At 38.6% G+C, this 20,495-nt stretch overlaps 1 protein-coding gene across 7 annotated transcripts in view; it reads right to left on the bottom strand.

Moving 5' to 3' along the window:
* ST3GAL3 (ST3 beta-galactoside alpha-2,3-sialyltransferase 3) overlaps positions 1-20,495 on the bottom strand; it is a 175,177-nt gene that overhangs the window by 113,057 nt on the left and 41,625 nt on the right. For all 7 annotated transcript variants that reach the window (XM_036388060.2, XM_036388061.2, XM_036388058.2 and 4 more), the window contains one exon: positions 13,387-13,429. In XM_036388060.2, coding sequence (XP_036243953.1) covers positions 13,387-13,429 — 43 coding nt within the window. The remainder of the gene's footprint in view (positions 1-13,386; positions 13,430-20,495) is intronic.

Here is a 20,495-nt window from a genome sequence, read left to right as displayed (position 1 = left end):
GAAGAGAAGTCATTTACATTCACCTCCAGGGTAGTCAATCCCATAAAACAGGGCACTGAAAAACGCATCTCCACCTTTGCCTTCATAAGTAGAGTTGTGACCATCATGTCACTCTGTGGAATCTCTTTGAGTGAAGACACCACCACAAAACTCTCCCCTGGGTACATGGCTGGAGATCCACATTCACCAGTATGGCTTGGGAAACACTGAACCAGAATTTTAAGAAGCTCCAATTACAGTTCTTACAAGTTTGCAAACTTGGGTTCAAAGCATTACACAGCCTGATCATTTGATATTTGCTATTTTCCAGCTGAGGAAAAAGTAAACAAATGAAAGGAATGAGTAGATAGAAGAGGAAAATCAAAATGCTTACATTGAAAGAGATGGGAACTGCATCTACTGCCCTATAGCCAGCAAAATAAATGTAAATATTTTAAATGCTACTCCAGTATGTAAGCAAGTTGCTCAGGGAGGTTGTATGGCCAAATACAAGGAAAAACGATCCAAATCCCTGTTTCTAAAATGACATGATGGATGGTTAATTCTGCTTCTCTATTAAGAGCTGTGGCTTCTCACAAAATTAATTTACAAGGATAATCAACACATAGTTCTAGTTATTTATTTGGACTACTCAAGAACAGCAGCTGAAGAAGATTAGGTTACATTAAATGGGCCCAGGAAAACAAAGTTTTGAAGATATCCCATCAAAACCCACGACCTACCTTCACATCCCTGAAGGAAGAGGTGACACAAAGCCAGTTCTGCCCTTGGGAAGTGCAGGGCAGGCAGAGGGGGAGGGACAGCTCAGAACAGTGACACTGAAATGCCACTCACCCTCTGAAATGCCATCTTTGCACAAACACACTGAAAGGGCTTCGACCCACAAAAAAGTCATGAGGATCCTACTTCCGTACTAAATTCCATTCCTGGTCTTTGCAATAGTAGAAATTAGGCCACTAGGCAGAAGAAATAATTTCAGATTAGTCTCAGCTGTGCTAAATACACAAACATCTCAAGAAATACAGCTGTAAGAGATTTTTCTATCAGAAAGGAATATCTCATTGTACCATCCCTTATAGTTCCAAGGACTAAGAACCCTGCCTGGAGCTTCTTGAGTAACGACCTTTTATCAACACCTAAAAAAGTGTTGGGATTCTTGTGGAAAAAAGAATTAAAAGCTTTCAAGGTAGACAGTTTTTATTTGTTTAAGTAAGTAAATAAAGAAACAAAATTCTGACGCTAACAAAAAACAGAATTAAAGGATGAAGATAAGAAATGCAACCAAACTCCATGGCACATTTTTTATGTGACCTCATGCTGCATACTCCTCCAAGATTGAGTAATATCCCTGATCTCCCAATCTTCTTTGGTTTCTGTAAACTATCCCTTAAAAAAAAAAAAATCTGTTTTGGTTACATCTTACCTTCAAGACTAGTAGCCCAGAGAAAAAGCAGAATTGTGTTCAAATAGACACAGATGAGGACCAAAGAAAACAGTCCATTTCAGGAAAAAACAGCTGGCTAGAATACCAATTATTAGACTAAACAAAAAGCATGAAATCCAGAAATTTTATTTTCACAGAAGACAGCTGTTTAACAAAGAAAGACAAAGAAATGAAGATGACTGCTCCCTGAGTTTTTGATTATTTACTAATCTTTGGACAAAAAACATATAACTTAATGATGAAGTAACTTGCTGACAATCAACACAATTTCCCAATATATATTACTATACTTTTATCTATTCTAGTTTCCATAAGTCCAAAATTACTGGGTTTCCATCCTCAGTGATAAGTATCAGCATTCTGGTTTTACAGATAGGAGACAAGGATAACCTAATGGAGGATAACCACTCAGTTTGAAGATGGGATGTGTTAGCACTCAGTAGCCAATAAAAACTCTCTCAGCAGCCAGTTGGGATTCCTAGCTCAACTCCTTTTCAAGAACCTTCTAAAGAATGTCTCTCTTTCTCCAAAGCCAGAAAGTAGAGTGCACCCTGATATTAGGCTATGTATTCTCAAAGCCTGCAGAAACTAAATGCTGTGATTAGCTATTTAAATGCCTCTTAAAAACCACTGTTAGTGCAAAGGCCATAAAAAATGAAGCAGCTACAAGCCCGCCAGGAAATAGAATGCTCACCTATCACATCAATTTTTGCCAAACAAAGGAATGAAGGAAGATAAATTGCAGTGTCATAATTTTGTTGCTGTAACCCATAAATCTTCCTCAGCAACACTCGTCTGTTACATCTACAAATAGGCAATGCTTTGTTTGGACAGGGAACAGGGTTTTTCTACTTATAGTATAATGAACTCAGCAGTGTAAGTCCAGAAGAGACAAACAAGTGCTAAAGAGATGAGAATAAATAATTCAATCCAATTAGAATCCAGGAATCCTCTGCTCAAACTAACAGGAATCAGTACATCTGAAAACAAAGATACTTCCCCAAAGCCTATAGCTGTGGGGGGGGGAAAAAGGTCACCTAAGAATTCCTGGAGCAGCCTAGCCAAAATTACAGTTGTATGTCTGTGGATAATACACTTTAGTAGATTTGAGTGTCAAAATCCAGCGCTTAGCAGTTCTAAATGCCAGCTGAGAACATCAGTCACACTAAGGTTTTAATCATCAAATCTTCCTTCAGAAAAATGTAGTTAATTTCATTGTAGAATGCACCAGGCTATGGACTCAGCATTTTGCTAGGTGTAGAGCACAGCAGAATAATATGGAATATGCCAACCATGATTTATTATTCACTATTTCCCATATCATTGAAACATCAAGCATAATTACCCTGAAGATTATAAAACAGACAAAAGGAAGCACTTGTATAACACACAGTATAAGCAGATTTCTCCACATCAGTATGTTACCAGACACCAGATATATAAATGGGATCAAAAGCTATTAAGAGGTTTAACAACATCCCTAACTTGGGAACCCTAAAGCTTCCTCCCCTCAGAAGCTGGAGAGCAGACCCTGGAGCAAGGACAGTGTCACAGTTGTGTATTTTTCTCCTTCCCTAAACTAGGGGAGCACTTTGAGACAAGATATTGGAGCAGGTGAGTCTTTGGTCTGGCCATTTTTATTTTCCAAAAGAAGTTCAACCCTTTCTGTTGCAGCAGCAGATCTATTGCACAGACAGCTGGAAGACACCAAACCTTAGGGGAATGAACTCCACTTGGAAAGATCTCTCTCAGCAACTGACAGAGATGGAAATCTAACACGAACACTTCACAACATCCTCCCTTTTCAGTTTCTTTACTGAAAATTCTTCAGTAACTTTCCAGGGCTAAGGGTGATAAAAGCTGCCCTTTAAACTCTTCTTTGGAAGGTCTGGACAGCCTGGGAAAAAATAACAACTTAACTCCTCTAAACAAAAGAAAAAGCCAACTTGATATGGCAAGAGTGCTTCCCCCCCTCTCCAGACTGGACTGAAATTCAGAGATAAAAACCACTGGTCAGTGAATAAAGTGCTCTAGATGGTATGCAGAGGTGACCTCACAATTGGGGAATGTGGTTTAACAGTAGTTTTAAAAAATGCTGTATATAGTCATGAGGTTTTGAATATTCCTCACTCCTCTTTCTGAAACAGTAGTCCAAAAAAGGCTGTCTCCACTGACCTATATTAGAGACAGATGTCATGAATTCAAGCAGACATCAATTAATTTAGTAAGTACCACACTGAAACCTTAAGAAGAAGAACGCTACGGGAGGAAAAATGTTTCCTCCAGAAACTTTGCTGTAAATACAGAGCACAACCCTGTCCTGGAAGAACCCTTGCAGTTACTGTGACTAAAAGTGCCCTCACAAAACTAAACAAAATCCAAACTGCTTTAGGGAAAATAGAGAATAGCAGCAACCTTTAACAGTAAGAACAGCTGCAGAATCACTAAGATCAAAAAAGACCTGCTGTTTACTCCATACATTGTTCTAGTGAATGTTCTTCTGCTAAGATAAATGCCTTTTTTTTTCCTTCCTTGGCTTCAAAGAGCAACTGTTTGTCTGAAAAGGCTGCCTAACCAAGTGCCCAAATTGCCATAGGTAAGCACCATGAGTCAGAGAACTCAATAAGTTTGTCTCAAAGAACTGTGAATAGTTCAATTAATCTGACTGTCCTTCATCTTGTATCATCATAACTCCACTGAACAGCAGCCCTAGATCAGCTGGTTATTCATGGCTCTGAGACAGAAAGAGAGAAATGTTTTTTCCAATTTGTTTGGTGAACAGGCTAAAGGAGAGCTCCAAGGCTGAGCCATAGGTTTCCCTTGTTAACTAACAGGACCAATCCTACCCTCTCCTTGTTAATTCACCAAAACAGCAACACTTGACAAAATCATCTGAGCCAAGTTCCAAGATGTTAAAATGCAGCTTTGACTCTTGTACAGATCAAGAGTCCCTGACTCAAACAGTCCAGTGACACAACCACCTTTGGGAATTTCTGCCTTCGATGATATAGAAAGAGTCAGAAGATGAAAGGGGACAGGAGGAAGGCACCTGACATTTTGCAGCTGTACAGGACACCACTCACAGCTTTGAGGTCTTCAAGATTAACTCTTTTAAGGAGCCAGGGAGAAGATATTTCTAAGTAGAAATTTAGAAGTCTGAAATCAACCAGAATTATTCAAACACATTCAACATGGAAATTTAAAACACTGTTGTTGGCTTTTCAGTTTATTCTTTGATGAGTTGGAACAGATTGCATGGCAGACAAGGCAGGAACAGTACATACATGTTCTCAGTTTTCTGTCCCTCCCTTTGTAGTCCTGATTCTGATTTCTTAGAACAAGAGTGGGGCTGCAAGCTAGTGTTAGCAGTAGCATTTCTCCCTGTTTTCATTTCTGCTGTGAACTGGGAAAGAATCACATGAGCTTCTCTGTAATGTTAGAGTAAAAAGTATTAATTAAAATTAATTTAATTGCCTGGTTTTCTCAAAAGCAAGTAGAGGAAACCTCACTTCAGCCTCATAATTTATTTAAACACCCATAACCTCAAAAACATCTTACAGCAACAACTGCTATAGGACTCCTTCTCCAAACATGTCACATCAGACACTGCTGCCATTAACCTTCCTGCTGCACAGTAGCCTTCATCATGTCTTGTTTATTGCAATGGGCATCACACACCATCACCTCTTCCACCAGTCCTAGTCAGGTCTGGGGTCCTTTGGAGTACTTCTCCAGTGCAGATTTCTCCAGGATGCCAGCAGCAACATCATGCTTCCTGAAGGAAAAAGCACATCCTAAATTTATCAATCTAATCAAAACTTACCTTGTCCTTCAGTCCTTGAACAATAAAATAAAGAGGTCTTTACTCATCACAACTTACTATCAGGTTTCCAGTCTTAAGACTGAGAACAGACCAAGTAAAATAAAATACCTCTTGGATTATATTTAATAGGGTTCCTCCAGTCTCCTTCATTCCTCTCTTCTGCTAGACAGCTCCCAAGCACAACAATAAGGCTTCTTCCATTCTCACAGCATAATAAGATATTGTTTTCTTACCTAACAGATGCTAATCACAGCTGTTAAAAGTAGGTCTTGGTTTTACTGTCCTTCCTCAGCACACAAGAAGTCTGTATGTGTTTGTTCCACTAAACTCTTCCCTGCCTTGATGACCTACTACATACTCTAAAATTTATGTATGGCAATCTTTGCAGAATGAGGCAGACAGCAAAGCTTTGATGTCTCTGATCACATGATAGCAATACAGAAGACAAAATTAGAGGCAGACTGAGTATACTATATATGTCTCTTCCCATACACTCCATTTACAAAACCTCCTCAGAGCCAGCTTATAAATTAAGGGCTGACAACTGAGCTGTGTCTGGATACCATAGCAAGTGTGTGCTTCAGACTAAGTGACAAGGTTCAGAGGAATGCTTGATAAAATAGACAATATTCACCTGTTGGAATACACTTGATTCCCACTCAATCATCTGATGAGGGTTCCCTACAACATTTCCAAGAAAACACAAAAGGGAAGTAGGTTTGCCTCTGGAGGTGGAACTTTGCTGGCCTGGAAAGGCAGGCACAGAAGGGTTGATGCCTGGTGATCACACACACACACCTTCAGGATTTTCAAGAGAGGAAGCTCTTGCATCAGTTTAAGGATAAGCTCATAACTGCTTTGATTCAATAGAGGCAGCAACACTCATTGCTTCCACAATGTGTGCTGCTGCTTTGCTCTTTATGACCAAGATCAGAATAAAATGATGAATGCCACTGTTTTAGCATAAATTTCTATCAAAACCAAAATCTCTTTAACTGAAGTTTTGCGAATAACCAATGCTTAGATAGCCCAATTCATTCAATTTTTTGAAGTTATTCAGGGAAGAAGAAGACCTTTCTAGGAAGATATTTTGTCTCTGAGTTTTAAAAAGTATCTCTGAAGGAAGAAAATTAAGTGTAGCTTTTAATGCACTCTTATCTCAAGAAAATAAAGGAGCGTGATGATCTCCATGCCATTTATGAGCTATTAGATATTCCCTGAACAGAGTTTTGCTACTAAAGCAGATTTAGCTTTCTGTAAATGCAACAATTGTAAAAATTTTTGCACGAACAACAGTACTAGAACAACAATAGGAGAAACTTGTAACTAGTTGTAACCATATTCAATCCTGGAAAACAAATAAACAAACATTTAATTAGGTTGATGCTACTTGTGGTGAAGAACTACAAGCAAAGTAAGCATTTCACCTTCCACATACAAAGGGGGAAAAAAGAACTGAGATTTCCCAGCTTCATGAAACTTGTCTGGCTGGTTAGAAGAACACAAAATGTACAAACTTAGTCCTAAGACAAACATATCAAGAAAGAAATCGATCTCACACATAGCAGGCACCTTCATGGATACTCACATGAAAAACAAGCCCATCTTTAAAAAGTGCTCATTTTTTAGTGTGCACAATAACTGGAACTATAGGTATTACTTTTTTCTCTGTGGAAACTCATATTAGCAAATGTGCTATTGATCTCAAAACCAAAAATGGATTGCAAAGATTATGAGTCATTACCTTTTGCTTTTAAAATATTTTCACTTCAACTTTCTGCCAAGGATATGGAGAATCCCTAGTGTTTGAAGATTTATTAATACTCTGTAGTAGTCCAAAAAGTCCTCTGCTATTTCTTCAGAAATTCTTTCAAAAATCTTATCCAGACATACCAATTCTAAAGCACATAAACTTTGGTATCTACTGCTTGAAATTTTATTGTTAATATTAAGGAGAGCATTTTTTCCCTTCATCCAAGCTGAACAAAACTCTGCATTTACTGCACACTTCTACCTTTTCTATTAATACATTATCACTGTCTCCCCTTATACTCTCAATAAAACTATTTTTCCATGAGCATTTCTTTCTTATGAAACTGAACTTTTGGGGCAAACAGTATAAAACTGGTCTAAACAATGCCCAGCCATTCATATTTCTTGCTTTGCATGCTTTTCCCACATGGTTTGATTCATAATTACTTCCAGCTTCAGGAAACTGGCCCTTTTAAAGGCACCAAACATAAGTTCTTGACTTTGTTTGCACTTAACAAATCAAGCAATGAATCAATTCTATCTAAGCTGCCAGCAATTCTGAATTCTACAATTTTTATATTCCTCTTCATCAATTGAGACTGTGTCTAACACAGGAATCCCAAAGTTACATAATAAAGACTCACATAAAAAATCCTTATCAGAATGACAAAGGATCAAAAGTGAAACAAACTGAAATGAATTAAGAAGGGCAAACCAAAACCAGGGATGGCAGTTACATCCCACCCAAATGTGGGAGAGGCTCAATGGATGAACAACAAACAGCCAGGTAACTGAATTGCTATAAATAGCTTGGGTTAGTTTTCTTAACTATTTCAATGCTCAAACAATTGGTACAGGATGGAAGAGATTAGGTAGAAGGAGATGAATTAAAAATCTAAAATGAAAGAGAAATAAATAATTGCCAGAAAATTACCAGTGTCATAAAGCATGCTAAGCCTTTAAATAATCTTTCAGAAAAAGCATCAGGAGACTCTTCATGTGATGGTCAGAATCCTTTCACTTAGCCTGTGAGAGACATTCTTAGTCTTGGACAGGGCAGGATATCATTGGGACTTCTCACTTCTTTTCTTTTGTCCCTCATTCAGGATTGCAGGAATACAAAAAGACAAATTGAAAAAAACCCACAGGGCAGAAAGAAATCCCACAGCACCAGGCATGGGGAAAGTCCAGCATTCCAACACGTTTACTGCTTATTTTTACAGTGTTTAATGGCAAAGTACCACACAAAGACACAAACAGTTTCAAAGCAGCCTCCCAGCCTAGAAAGAAAATGAGGGGAAGGGGCTCTGTTTCAGTTCTTCATTATTAAAGCTCTGAAGTAAAGAAATTTCAACAAACATAAGTAACCCAATCTGTGTGTTTCCCTAGCCCAAACTCCCTCCATTTTTATGGTCTTTTCAAAGTCTAGATCAAGTTTCATTTGAGTTTGCAGGGTGAAGGTTGTTATTTCTGCCTTCCCCCCCAGAAGACACAATTTTTTTCTCTTTTCTTTTTAATACAAAATTGAAATCATCATGAATATTCAAAAAATCTTTGTTGCACTTTCCCAATCTATTCTATACTGAAGAAATATGTAAATACACAACATTACAAAATGTCTAGCAAAAGACAAAGCCTGTTGGAAAAATATTCCTTCTTTTAGTTAAATTCTGCCTAAAGATTCCCAAAGTACGCAATATAAAATATATACCAATATAAAATATATATCATATAGTTAATAGGGTGTACTCATAGAAGTTAATATTATATTATTGTGATTAACTATAGTGATCATATAACCATTTTTCCAATTGAGAAGGGCAACAACTTTTTTTTCCTATTCCTACCTTGAAAGAAAATGATAAGACCCCCTGTTTTGAGTGCAAAATGATTCCATGAAACTCACATGTATCTCCTAACATTTGTTAAACTTTATGAGTGACTGGTTCTTCCCCAAAGTCAAATCCTGGTAAGATTTTTCCATCATTCATTAAGTGAGATTTTGACATCCAAGGTTTTGAACTGACTATGGTGGAAGGTGAAAAGATCTACCAAGTTCCTAAGGGGAACTTTTCTCTGTTGGAAGCATCAAACCCCCACTGTACCTGCTGAAGTCTCTATGAAAGTAGTTTCTGAAGGATGAGTTTGAAAGAGGGGCAGAAGCAGTCACTAAGCTTCCATCCCACTGAGGAAATGACACACCAGCAGAGCAGGAAGGAAAGGTGGCACAGAAGCACAATGCAAGGGAGGAGCCCCCAAATAACATGGGTTACAAAAAAGGAACTTTTCATATGCTCAACACAAGTGAACCTACACTTGCCATCAGCCAAGGCAGACTCAAAGCAGTCATTAAGGTGACTAAACCAAGCATTCAGAGAGTACTAAGTAACAGAAGAATGACAATACAACCTTCAGCTTGGCCCACTTAATAAGCCTTAAATACAGTCTATAATTAACTCCACGTTCAAGATCCTCCTTTGGAAATCTCATTTAATTCAATGCAAACATAGATTCTGCTTGGGGAATGATTCAGAATTTGTAGTGAATGAGACTCTTGTTTCTAAGACCTGGCCAGTCTCAAAGAACTACTACAATATAAATATTTAATAATAACAAAAGCATGCAACTCGTTGCCAAGCACAGATGTTAGAAGTGACTGCAAATCTTGGCGTTTGGTGGCACCCAGTAATCCACTGGCTGAGTCAACAAAGTGATTGATAGCCTGAAGTTGTTCAGGAACTATTGCCCCCCCAACCCCGAGAATGAAAATCTGTGAGTTGTATCAAAGTTTTTGTATAAGCATTTTTCTCTGCACAACCAGCAAATGTTATCCTTACAGGTTTTAAAAAGGTTCCTGCTGCTTGGGAAAACTCTTTAGCAGGGAGAAACAGATGCAACTGGCCTGTTTCTATAATTAGTGCATATTTTGTTTTGATATTCTAATTCTGGTAAAGATGTTATGGTTATTACAAACATAACTAAAAGATAAATTCCTCTTGCAACAGATCTTTTTCACTAACCTGGTCCTAAGGAGACTTAGGTCTTGTTTTGACTAAGGGAACAACTCATTCATAAACTGCATTGTGTATGGAAGTCCTCAGCTTTCCATTCACCCTGTGTGTCATTAACAATCTCCACCTGGATACCATCCTACCCTTTAAAAGCTGTTAGACTTTCTAAAGAAGAGCTTTCCCAGGCTCAGGCATCTTTCACCTCAATATTCTTCTTTCCAACAAGACTGGTCAGAAGCTGTTATTTCCATGAAGCCTCCATACAGCATCTTTAAAAGTGGCCACCCCTCACAGGTGAGATTCCTGTCCATGCCAGCCTCCCTAATTACAGCCAGGCATTTCTCAGCTCCCACAGAAAACACTACTCAAGTGCTTCTGACAGAATTCCTTCCAAAGTGAACAAATCTGGTTTCATTAGCATTTCCATGAATTCAGGGAGAACAAAACCATTACACTCCTGTAACCAGAGCAGACTGTACTATATCTGAATAAAGGCCCTGGACAACTGCAGGGTAGAGGACATTAAAGTAGCAATGCACAAAAAAAGCAAAGATGCAAAGGCAAATGGACACATTACTACTTAGTTATGTCAAATGTTTTCCTTTGTATGACATCCAAAATGCAAGTCAGAGCACTTAAGGTGTAATGCAGATCTACCTTGGGAGAAAATGTTAGTCTTATGGGCCATTAGTTTCAATGGCATCAACTGACACAGCCAGCAACAGGTTTTGAGCAAATGAAAGATTAAGAAAAAGAATGCAAAGAAAACTAATTGTTGCCCTAAGTGCTTCAAGTCACACAAGATTCTCACATGCTGTCAATTAAGTGAACTCTATAAAGTTATGATTTATGGCAAGATTCCACCAGAGTGATTATATCACAACAACAGACACAATTCAATTATTTCTGCCAGTAAAGTCATCAGTGCAGAACATATTACCCCTTTCAACTCTAAGCATATTTTTTTTAACCAGAAAGTGCTTCTGTGATGGTACCATCTTGACTCAGTCACAGCAAGTATTTTTAACCACTAAGTCCCACTGAATTCAGACTGTACTTAGAAATTTGGTACCACAAAATTTCTGACCAACAAAGGTGAACTGGTAGAATGGTAGCTAAGTCCTCTACACTATCAGCCATTTTTCTTCCCAAATTTATTTCCTACATTTTCTGGTATTTTCAGCCATTTTCTGTCTTCCATGTTATTAAAAAGAAAAAAAAGAAAAAACAGAAAAAAAATCCAGAATAATTCAGGCCAGAAGTGAAGTTTGCAGGTCATCAGCTCTATTCTCAAAGCAGGATCAGCTTTAATTTTAGAGAAGAAACAACAAGAGAAATAAACAACCACAACAAGAAAAGGGAAAAACAAAACAAAACAAAACAAAAAGAAACACCTAATATGGCTGCAGTTAAAAAAGAAGTTATTTCACCTACATACAGTACTTGCTTTCTTTTTCCTTAAGCTAACTTCTAGTATTTATTTTAATCATGCTGATTTTGTTACAACTCTTTCTAGAAGTTAACTCTAGGACTTTGAAAAATAAACATGGATATTTAGAATATATATTTTTAAATAGTCAACAAAATCTTTTTTTAATCAAACCAATGGAGAGTTTATAATGGGTAGGTTTTAAGAAAATAAATCAGTGCTCTGGAAGCCCTCTAGCAGGTAAAAACCTCACTTGGCCTCATGCTGAAGAATAAGAAAAAGCAGACTGTGCCTTGGAGTGCTATAATCAAACAGGTAAGTCAGCAAAAAGGGGAAAAAGAATGGAAAGGCCTGAGGGGACGGAAGACTCAAAGGATTTGCTAAAAGCACAATGAAAGGGACAGAGGCAGGCAGAAGGAGAAGGAAGAGGAAGACTGAAGCAGTGGTTTGGATGCAGCACAGACTGGGATGACAACTGTGTGTGGACAGTCAGTGGGCGTGTTCAATAAATTGGACATTACAAAATACACAGAAATAGCCTGGAAAAAAACAATCAGTCTAGTTAAAAAGCTAAAAAACATTTTCCCTCTCCAACACCCAGACATTCACTCAAAGGTTACTTTACCCATTTCACAATTTTGGATTTGTCTTTTTGCTTTGACTTCTACATGTATAAGTTGAAGGTAATGTATCAAGTGAATCTCATCTATGGGTACACACACTATTGTTCCTGAATCACTAGGATGTCCCAACACAGAAAATTTAACAAAGAAAACGGGTAAATATGCCACCAGCATGGGTTCCAGAAAGCATGCAACAAAAACTGTGTAGAACCCTACATTGAATGAGAGTAGAAAGAAACCTTGAGCTATTCATGCACTCATCGCTATCCTTCCTGACCACTGAACAAGATACAGAACCTTTGGAGGAAAATTAATAAACAAATAATCAATATTCCTTCTTTCTCATATGCATTCTGCAATCTTTTTGCCATATGTTAATACAACTGAGTTTATGTACCCAGATGCATCTGCAAAAGAAGTTCCTACCTAGAGACTTTCTCATCTCCTGCAAGCAGCAATTCCCAACACACTTAGGAGCTTTTATTCCATTATGGAAGCTCACAGGCTGCTCACGATCACTAAACTGAATTGTTTCACCCTATAGGTACAATGATATTTTCAAAACATTAAGAATGGGGTTCATATTGACATGACATGCTGTGCAGGGGATGTATTCTCAAGTCATTCAAAGCCACGAGATTGGTTCTGGACCCTTTTAAGTAGAAGGCTTTTAGGAGTGTTTTTGCTCCCAATACCAAAAAATTCCGTCAGGTTGCTGACCCCAGAAACAGGGTGGCTACTGACCCCTAGTGTTCGGCAACCCAGGTTCAATTCGACTGATTTAAGGCAAAAAGCACGAGAAGCATCTTCACCCTTCAGCACTGCAGCGTCCTTCTGACATAGCAAGAGGTCCCTGCTTTGTGCTGAGGTTCCTTCCGCTCTATTTCATCAACAAAAATAGTAATATCCATTTTGAAAGGAACAAGTAGGAAGGAAATATAAACTCTTAAGCATCCCAGAAAATTGTAGATTCACATTTCTTCTGCTTTCACATCTGTAATTCATTTTTCATTTGGAAGGTTAAGAGAAGGATATCTAGAGCAGACTGACAGTCGTGGCTTCAAGTGGGTATTTATAGACTCTTGATCAGTTATTAAGGAATTAATGACAGTGAACCACAATCCAAGCTGGCCTGCAAAGCCTAGTGCAAGGAAAGAAGCTGTAATTGCCAGGTTGCTGCAGGACTTGGCTGTCCAGGAAGAAGTGTAGAGTCTAGTCAACCAGCTGCCTAGGTGACATAAAAGTTGCTTACAACAGAAAGCTGCAACTACAGAAATGAAGAAGAATCTTACTGTTCTACTTACAATTTTGAGTCCAGGTTCAGGAGAAAGCCCAGTTTGTCATATTCTGGAAAACAAAAGCAAAGGACACAATATCATAAAAGCTGCAAGAGTCTCCTCTGCAAAAGGCACCAAAACCAAACAGCAGCAAGTCCTTATAGCAGCTGTTAACAGATTATTGTTACTCCAAAGTATTCCTAAATTAACATTTCTCAGTCTCCAGGAAATACCACAGCAAGAGAACACATGGGTAACCATTAATTCAGAAATCACCAGAATTAAGCAAGCTATCCAGAGTGATAAAAAGTATTACTAAAACCACTTAGGCAGTGATAAACAAAGCTTTCCTGCTTGCTGTACAAATAATCTTGACACTAAACTGTATGAAAAACATTCCTCCTAAGTTCTGATGTGTAGAGCTTTGAAATTTTTCTTCATTCCTTGTCTATTCCAACCCACAACTTCATAATCAAGCAGCTCTTTTTCAAGAGAAAGGTTTTCACCACTCACAGTGGCAAAAATGCTTAAAATTCAGGTGTTGTCCAGTATAAAACTGCAAAGTCAGTTTATGCCACAAACAGGGGACAGCTACAGAAACAAAATCACTCAGAACATCTGCAACTCATGTACAAAATACAGCATCCCTGAATATATTGTGATCTTGTAAATCAAACACTGGATACAAAAATCGAAACTATTAGAATTCATATGAGATACACAAGGAAAAGGTGCAGTGTTCTTCTTCTGGGTTAAGCTCAGGGCCTTCTTCACACTGAGGACCCCCAGGTCTCACAGCTATACAATAAAAAAAAATACAGAGAAGTAAAAGATAACCTAATCAGAGATTAAAAGAAACAACAAGAAAAAAAAAAATCTCATAAGCTTTTAGAAAGACCTCACTGGAAATACAAGATTACTTTTCTCATGAGATAACCCTAGGATTTCTGGTGCAGTAGTTTACCTCTGAAGATCACAAGCTTTTCACTCTCACTTACCAGCAGAACAGCCAAGCCTAAACATGTACCTCAGACACAATGATTGCACCAGACTGGCCAATGTAAACTGTGCCATTGGTTTCAATCCCATTAAGGTTTAATTCCTGAGCCAAGGGAAGTATTCTATTTGACATCACTTAGGTAACAGAAGCTGCAGAACACGCGCACGCTTGATATTGGCACATAGTGTCTGTTCCCTGCCAGCACCCGAGTGCCACCCACCATCCCCACTCCACCTGTGCATCTCTCCTCCTCTCTTCACATACTGACAAGTTCTGTTTCCCCCATGTGCTGCTTTCCTCATAATTTCTTCCCAGTTTATTCCTCCCACAGGAAATTATGTCCTGTACAACCTCACCTCCTCCGCCAGTAGGATTGTGCATAGGAAGGTATCCACTCCATAAAAAGAAAAATGCCTTCAATTTTTATTAACCCTTCAGACTCCCAAAACTAACATCTGTACTAAGGAAACAACCACAAAAATTTTTTTAATAACTCTTTTTTTAAAACCATCTATAGCCACTGACCCAACTGTCATCAGTCTTATCTCATTCAAACCAACACTGCCTTCTTCCCAACAGGAAATACAAAGAGAGGAAATGCAATAGAGATACATCACCTCATAAGTACAACAACATCCTAGACTTTCTATTAACTCAGCACTTCATCAGCTTTGCAACCAAAGCACCAGAACACAGTCATGAGCTAAACACTAAGCACAGACCTTCACTGCAGTGTTTCACAAGATTCATCTTCTGTTTGTCACAACTGTTTCACCTTCCCTAGGCTTTAAGTTTTCATGTTCACTGAAATTACTTTGCACTATCTTGCAAAAGGCACCTCCAAAAACAAGTATTACAAAACAAAACAACACTTCTGGTTTCAAGCCTGATGCAGGGGTATGTTCTTGATTTTCAGTAGGGTCTAAGTACAGTTTCAGGCTATAACATCAAACCAAAAGCATCCACGCCCCTTCCTCTTGTTGGCAGGTGAGATGTGCAAGCTACTGCAGGCAGAGAAATGCTGCCCTCACCATGGGCCATTTCACTCTCATGGGCACTTTTGGAAGTCAGCATTACTATTAGCTTAGAAATCAATGTCTATCACATGCTGTTTCCCCAGGAAAGACACTAGGACCCTCCAAAATTACAGATTCAAAGTAATCTTCCTTTTTAGTAAAATTGGAGTCCTGCTACAGACTTCCAGTGTCATTTAGCTGTATCACTGCAAATACAGGGGCCAAAAGTCTGCCCACATGCTGGCTGGAAGTAGCCTGGATTCACAAAAGACAGATAAAGTCCCAAATATCTGAAGAAAGCCAAACACACAGAGCCTAGCTGCAGGAAAAGTCAATCCTTGTCTGGAGTTATGTGCCTAAATTAAAACAAGATGAAACACAGATCCACACAATCAAAGTACAACTGAATCTAAAATACAGTTTGGTCAGGGTATGACAATTACAGGAGAGGAACTGAACTGATCACATAGTTCACAGCTCAAGAAAGGGGCAATCCCATTCCTACCTTTTCCTCCATTGAAAATAGAGGTGGCAATAGCCTGCCTTGGCACTCATGCCACCCCTCTGTGCCCTTACAGGTTGCTTCCTCCTCCCATAACCTTAGTTTAAAGCCTTACTCACCAAGTTAACCACTTGATATACAGAAATATTTCTCCTCTTTTTCATGTAGTGGAATAAAGAAGTGCTGGAATATTAGAGAAAATAGAACAAAATAGTCAGAGAGAATAAGGTAAAAAGACTTCTCCATCAAAAATCAGCTTGGACCAGCCGGCCATGTTAAGTGTGGTTTGATGTTGGCCTCCACCAACATCATCAAGATGATCTTCCCCCAGTACCACAATCCTTAGGGGTCTCTGCACTGAAGGACAATGCAGAGCCACTCACAGGTACAGTCTGGAGAACTCCTTTCACATTTAAGCATGCTCATAGGTCTGATCCTGCCCAGGCCATGTCTGACCCACCAATTTCCAGACCAGACACTTCTATGGCTCTGTATCACAGGATCTGCTTTTAAGTCAAAAGATGAGTAAAGGTAATAAAGAACTTAGTTTGCATCCCCTGGAAGAACATCATGGAGTAATCTGAACAAAACTTCATATTATCAGCCCAGAGAAGAGTGAAAGGCCCATGAAGGATAAAAGTAACATTATTAGAAGAGCACAAGTCATTCTAAAGATCACAATCACCTGTGCTAAGGACCCACAGATCTCAGTTGACAAGGTGGTACAGCAGTGCACAGAAGCACAGAAGTGAACAGGGGAAATGAAGTTTCATCATGAACCATCTTGCATTATAAGAACAAGAGGTCATCTTAGGTCAAAACCAAAATGCATTTCTACATTTCCAGGAAGATCAGAACTGAATTAGAATCTAAGAACTGACAACTATTTCATAATAAAGCATGTAATTGGGATTACATGAACAGAAATAGAGCCAAGCATAGCAATTTCTACAAATTATGCAAATCCTGTGCCAAATTCAATGTTGGCATTAGCATGGAAATTCCTCCAAAGAATCCAGCAGAAATCCAGCTACCAGGCTGCAAGTGAGAGATGCATTGTTTCATGTCTGAAAACTCCATGCAGACCACCCAGGAAGCCATAAAGTCCAGTGTACAGTATCTAGCCAGTATTCAAGTTGCCTCTTGTATCTGCAGCCAATACAGCTATAAAGAAGCAGAAATAGAAAATTAAACCTTTTTTTTAAAGACAGACTATATGCAGTTCTAGCTCTGTGTTTAACTGATAATTGCAAGTACAGGACAGAAGGCAGAAGATTCAATTTTGCTATTTTATTAAAAACGTTTGGGTTTGTCAAAGAAATCAGTATGATTCTCAAGAGACAGAAGTCCTATCAAGGATGCTCAGACCACCCTGATATATTTCATCCTGTCCAGTGCAGTTTGGTCTCTGCAGAATTGAGGATCTATATGAGCCAAGCCCTGGTCACTATTCACATGCAAGTTCTACATCTGCAGCAAAGGCCACAAGTAAAATAACTTATTCTGCAATGAAAAAGGCCAAACACGTCACATTCACCTTGGACAAAGAAAACACATATGGACAGTTATAAAAGTTCACCAATGTAAAATAACTCTGCTATAACTCGAGAGACAAGAAAGAATTAATGAAAAAAGTCATGTTAAATGGATCAACTGAAAAGGACAAAAGAAAGCTTTTATTGCAAGGTTAAAAAAATAGCAGTCAGGACTACTGAGTAACAATCAAAGTACTGGATAAACAAAGACTTAATGTTACATCCTTTCCTTAGGATTTTCACTTTAACCTCTTCAGTGATGGAATTTACTGGTGAAAACATTATCTTCTATTTAAATAACCAGGGAATAAAAAAGGCTGCAAAGGCAAGTTCAGGAGTGGTACAGCTGAGGCCACCTGAGCTTCTCAGCACAGCCCTGCATGGACTGCATGCAGGTCTATGCTTCAGTTTCCTTCTCACCTGCACTGAAGCTTTTGCATATGCATTTACCAACCTTTTTCTGCAGGTTGCCGAGTGACATCAAGAGAAACACCAAGAAAACTGGTAAGACAAAGCCCAGTCCATGGTGCCTTTCTCTGCTCTGTAACAATCCACAGAAGGAGCAGAAGTGCTCAGCTCTTGCAGCCCAGCACCAGAAGCTTACCTCATCAGTCTACATCTGCACATCCTAATAAAACTATAGCTACCTCCAATGGTAGAAAAGCAACTGACTGCTATAAGCTGAATTTAGGAAAGACTCTGATAGGAAGATGAAAAATTTCCTGCTATGATCTGCATATGCCCTTTCACTTTTGCCAGGAAGTCATCTGTTTCAAGCCACACTACAGCCTTTGCTGAACAGTTGTTCCATTTGCTGCTATGAGTCCACTTGGCAAATGGAGTTAATGCTGCCCTACTGAGTCTCCCAACATACTCTTTATTCTATAAAGTTTATCGTATTTCCTAATAAAAGTCAAGAACAATATTAACAAACCAGTAATCTATACTGGCTTTTAGTGACTTACAAGATGTGCTGATTTGATGCAGAGATGTCACATGAGAGAGAAAAATCACATTGAAATATTTTTAATTTGAGGCATTCATTAAGCCACTTCTTGACATTTGCACCTCAAATCATTCACAGCTGTATTTTCAACTGGAGGAATAGAGCATTAATAAGACAGATGATACTGGACACACTGGCAAAGTCACATAAAGACTATGAAACTGCTTCATGACAGTCACTGGCAAAGATTCAAGCAGCTCCCACAGTCTACACTCAGAAAAATAAAGAATGAAGTAGAACTTCATTAATCAAGAATGAAAAGGAAAAAGCATTTCTGCAGGAAAAAAGCCACTAAAACCAACAGAGAAAATACATGTATTTCTTCCCTTTTTTCTTTCTGCCTTACAGGAATGAAGAAATATACAGCATAGTAAGTTCATCTCTCCTTTCACATCGTTATCACATAGTGCTAAGACAGAAATGCAATTTGGGTGAAAAACCCCAACACTCTAGAACCACATCAGCTCCAAACATTAAAGTTGCTTTCCTCAAACTAAGAATGCCTAAAGTTAATTACCACTGACCTGAAAATCCAGGAAATACCAGAGTGTGCAACTGTAGACATTTGTACTATCAGAATATAATTGAGAAATCAAATAAACAGCAAAGAATCTTCTAGCAAGTCACCAATGTTTTTCTCTTATGCTAGGAATCTATCACTACCCTATAGATTTGATACCTCATTCAGACACATTTCTATTCCTGGCCTCCATCCAAAACATAGGCAAGCAGTCACCAAATTCACTCTGGAGTTTTATTTGGTAGGACAGACACAGGGTTATTCTCATCCTTCACAAAATGGTTATCTGAGCATCTTCAGCAGCTGAATGGAACAGAGAAAGTTCTTCATAGTTCTCATAGCTTTTCCTAAAATGTTTTATGGACTTTGACTTAAGGAATCACTAAGAGCAAACTCCAAAAGAAGCACAGATTTAAATTCTCAGATGATTACTCCACTATCAGTGTGAACTGAAGCATTGGAAGCATGGTCTTACATGTGGGCTGTCACAAGCACATGAGCTGCAGCAGATAGCTACTCTAAACCAAAGTCTGGGAATCCAGAAGAGTTAATACAAGAGTTAAAACAATTTGAGCAAGACCTAGATAACACTTGCTCTCTTGTAATGCTGGAACTAGCACGTTTTAAGCCTGCAAGTGAGAGCATCTGCAATGAATCAGTGGTCAGTACTGCAATCAAACACGAGCATAATCTACAGCCCAAAGGTATTCAGTATTTTCAGCAAGCACAGTAGCATCTGGGAAACTTGCACATCCAGTGCACTCCTATCCAAGGCTTAGAGAAGAAAAATTTAGCTTGCTGTCAGACACAGGAGGTAGGAAAAAGTCTTGAACAAAAATAGCAGGGGTATAAATCTAACTTTCAAGGTCCAAAGTTTGATTTGGTAGCAACAAAGTAAAACAAAGTAACTAGAGAGGAAAGAAAAAAATAAAAGAAGCACTAGCTGACTATGGCAAGTGAATGAAATCTAGGTCTCCTCAAACATCGTGTCCTGATTGTTTCCCCAACTTCAGAGCATGACACCCTTCTTTCTGAAATGGTTTCAGCTGAAACACTGGCCTAGACATAACATCAAACACTTAGCTGCTCAAGCTTTATCTTTTAAGGGAACAGACAGCCATGAAGAGAATTACAAAAACATCTGGACTTGTGAAGGCTGGACCACAGCATGAACCTCATGGTTCAGCCTCACTCAAAACACATTTGGCTCACATGCCCTCTACCCAATAATCTCCTATGAAGCTCCATAGCTTTAAAGCTCCATAGCCAGATGAGCTTCTGAACACTCAGTTCAGAAAGTTTATCCAGAAAAACCTAGACAGTGTCATTAATCTGAGTTGCATAAGGACAGATTTCCAGCATTTCTAAAAACTGAGACTTGCATGTGGGACAAAGTTAAGAAGGACAGTCAATTCAAGTATGATACAGAAGCTGCAACAAGACATTGCCCTTCACATGGCATGATTAACAGGTACTAAAATGCACTTCTAAGCTGTTTAATATGCAAATATAAGTACCAGTTTTAAGCAGCATGAAATCTTAACAGGGAGACTATTA

The sequence above is a fragment of the Molothrus ater genome, chromosome 9 (assembly GCF_012460135.2).
Source record: "Molothrus ater isolate BHLD 08-10-18 breed brown headed cowbird chromosome 9, BPBGC_Mater_1.1, whole genome shotgun sequence".
Classification (NCBI taxonomy): Eukaryota; Metazoa; Chordata; class Aves; order Passeriformes; family Icteridae; genus Molothrus; species Molothrus ater.
The sequence above is the reverse complement of the archived record's forward strand: the minus strand, read 5'-3'. Positions and strand labels throughout refer to the sequence as shown.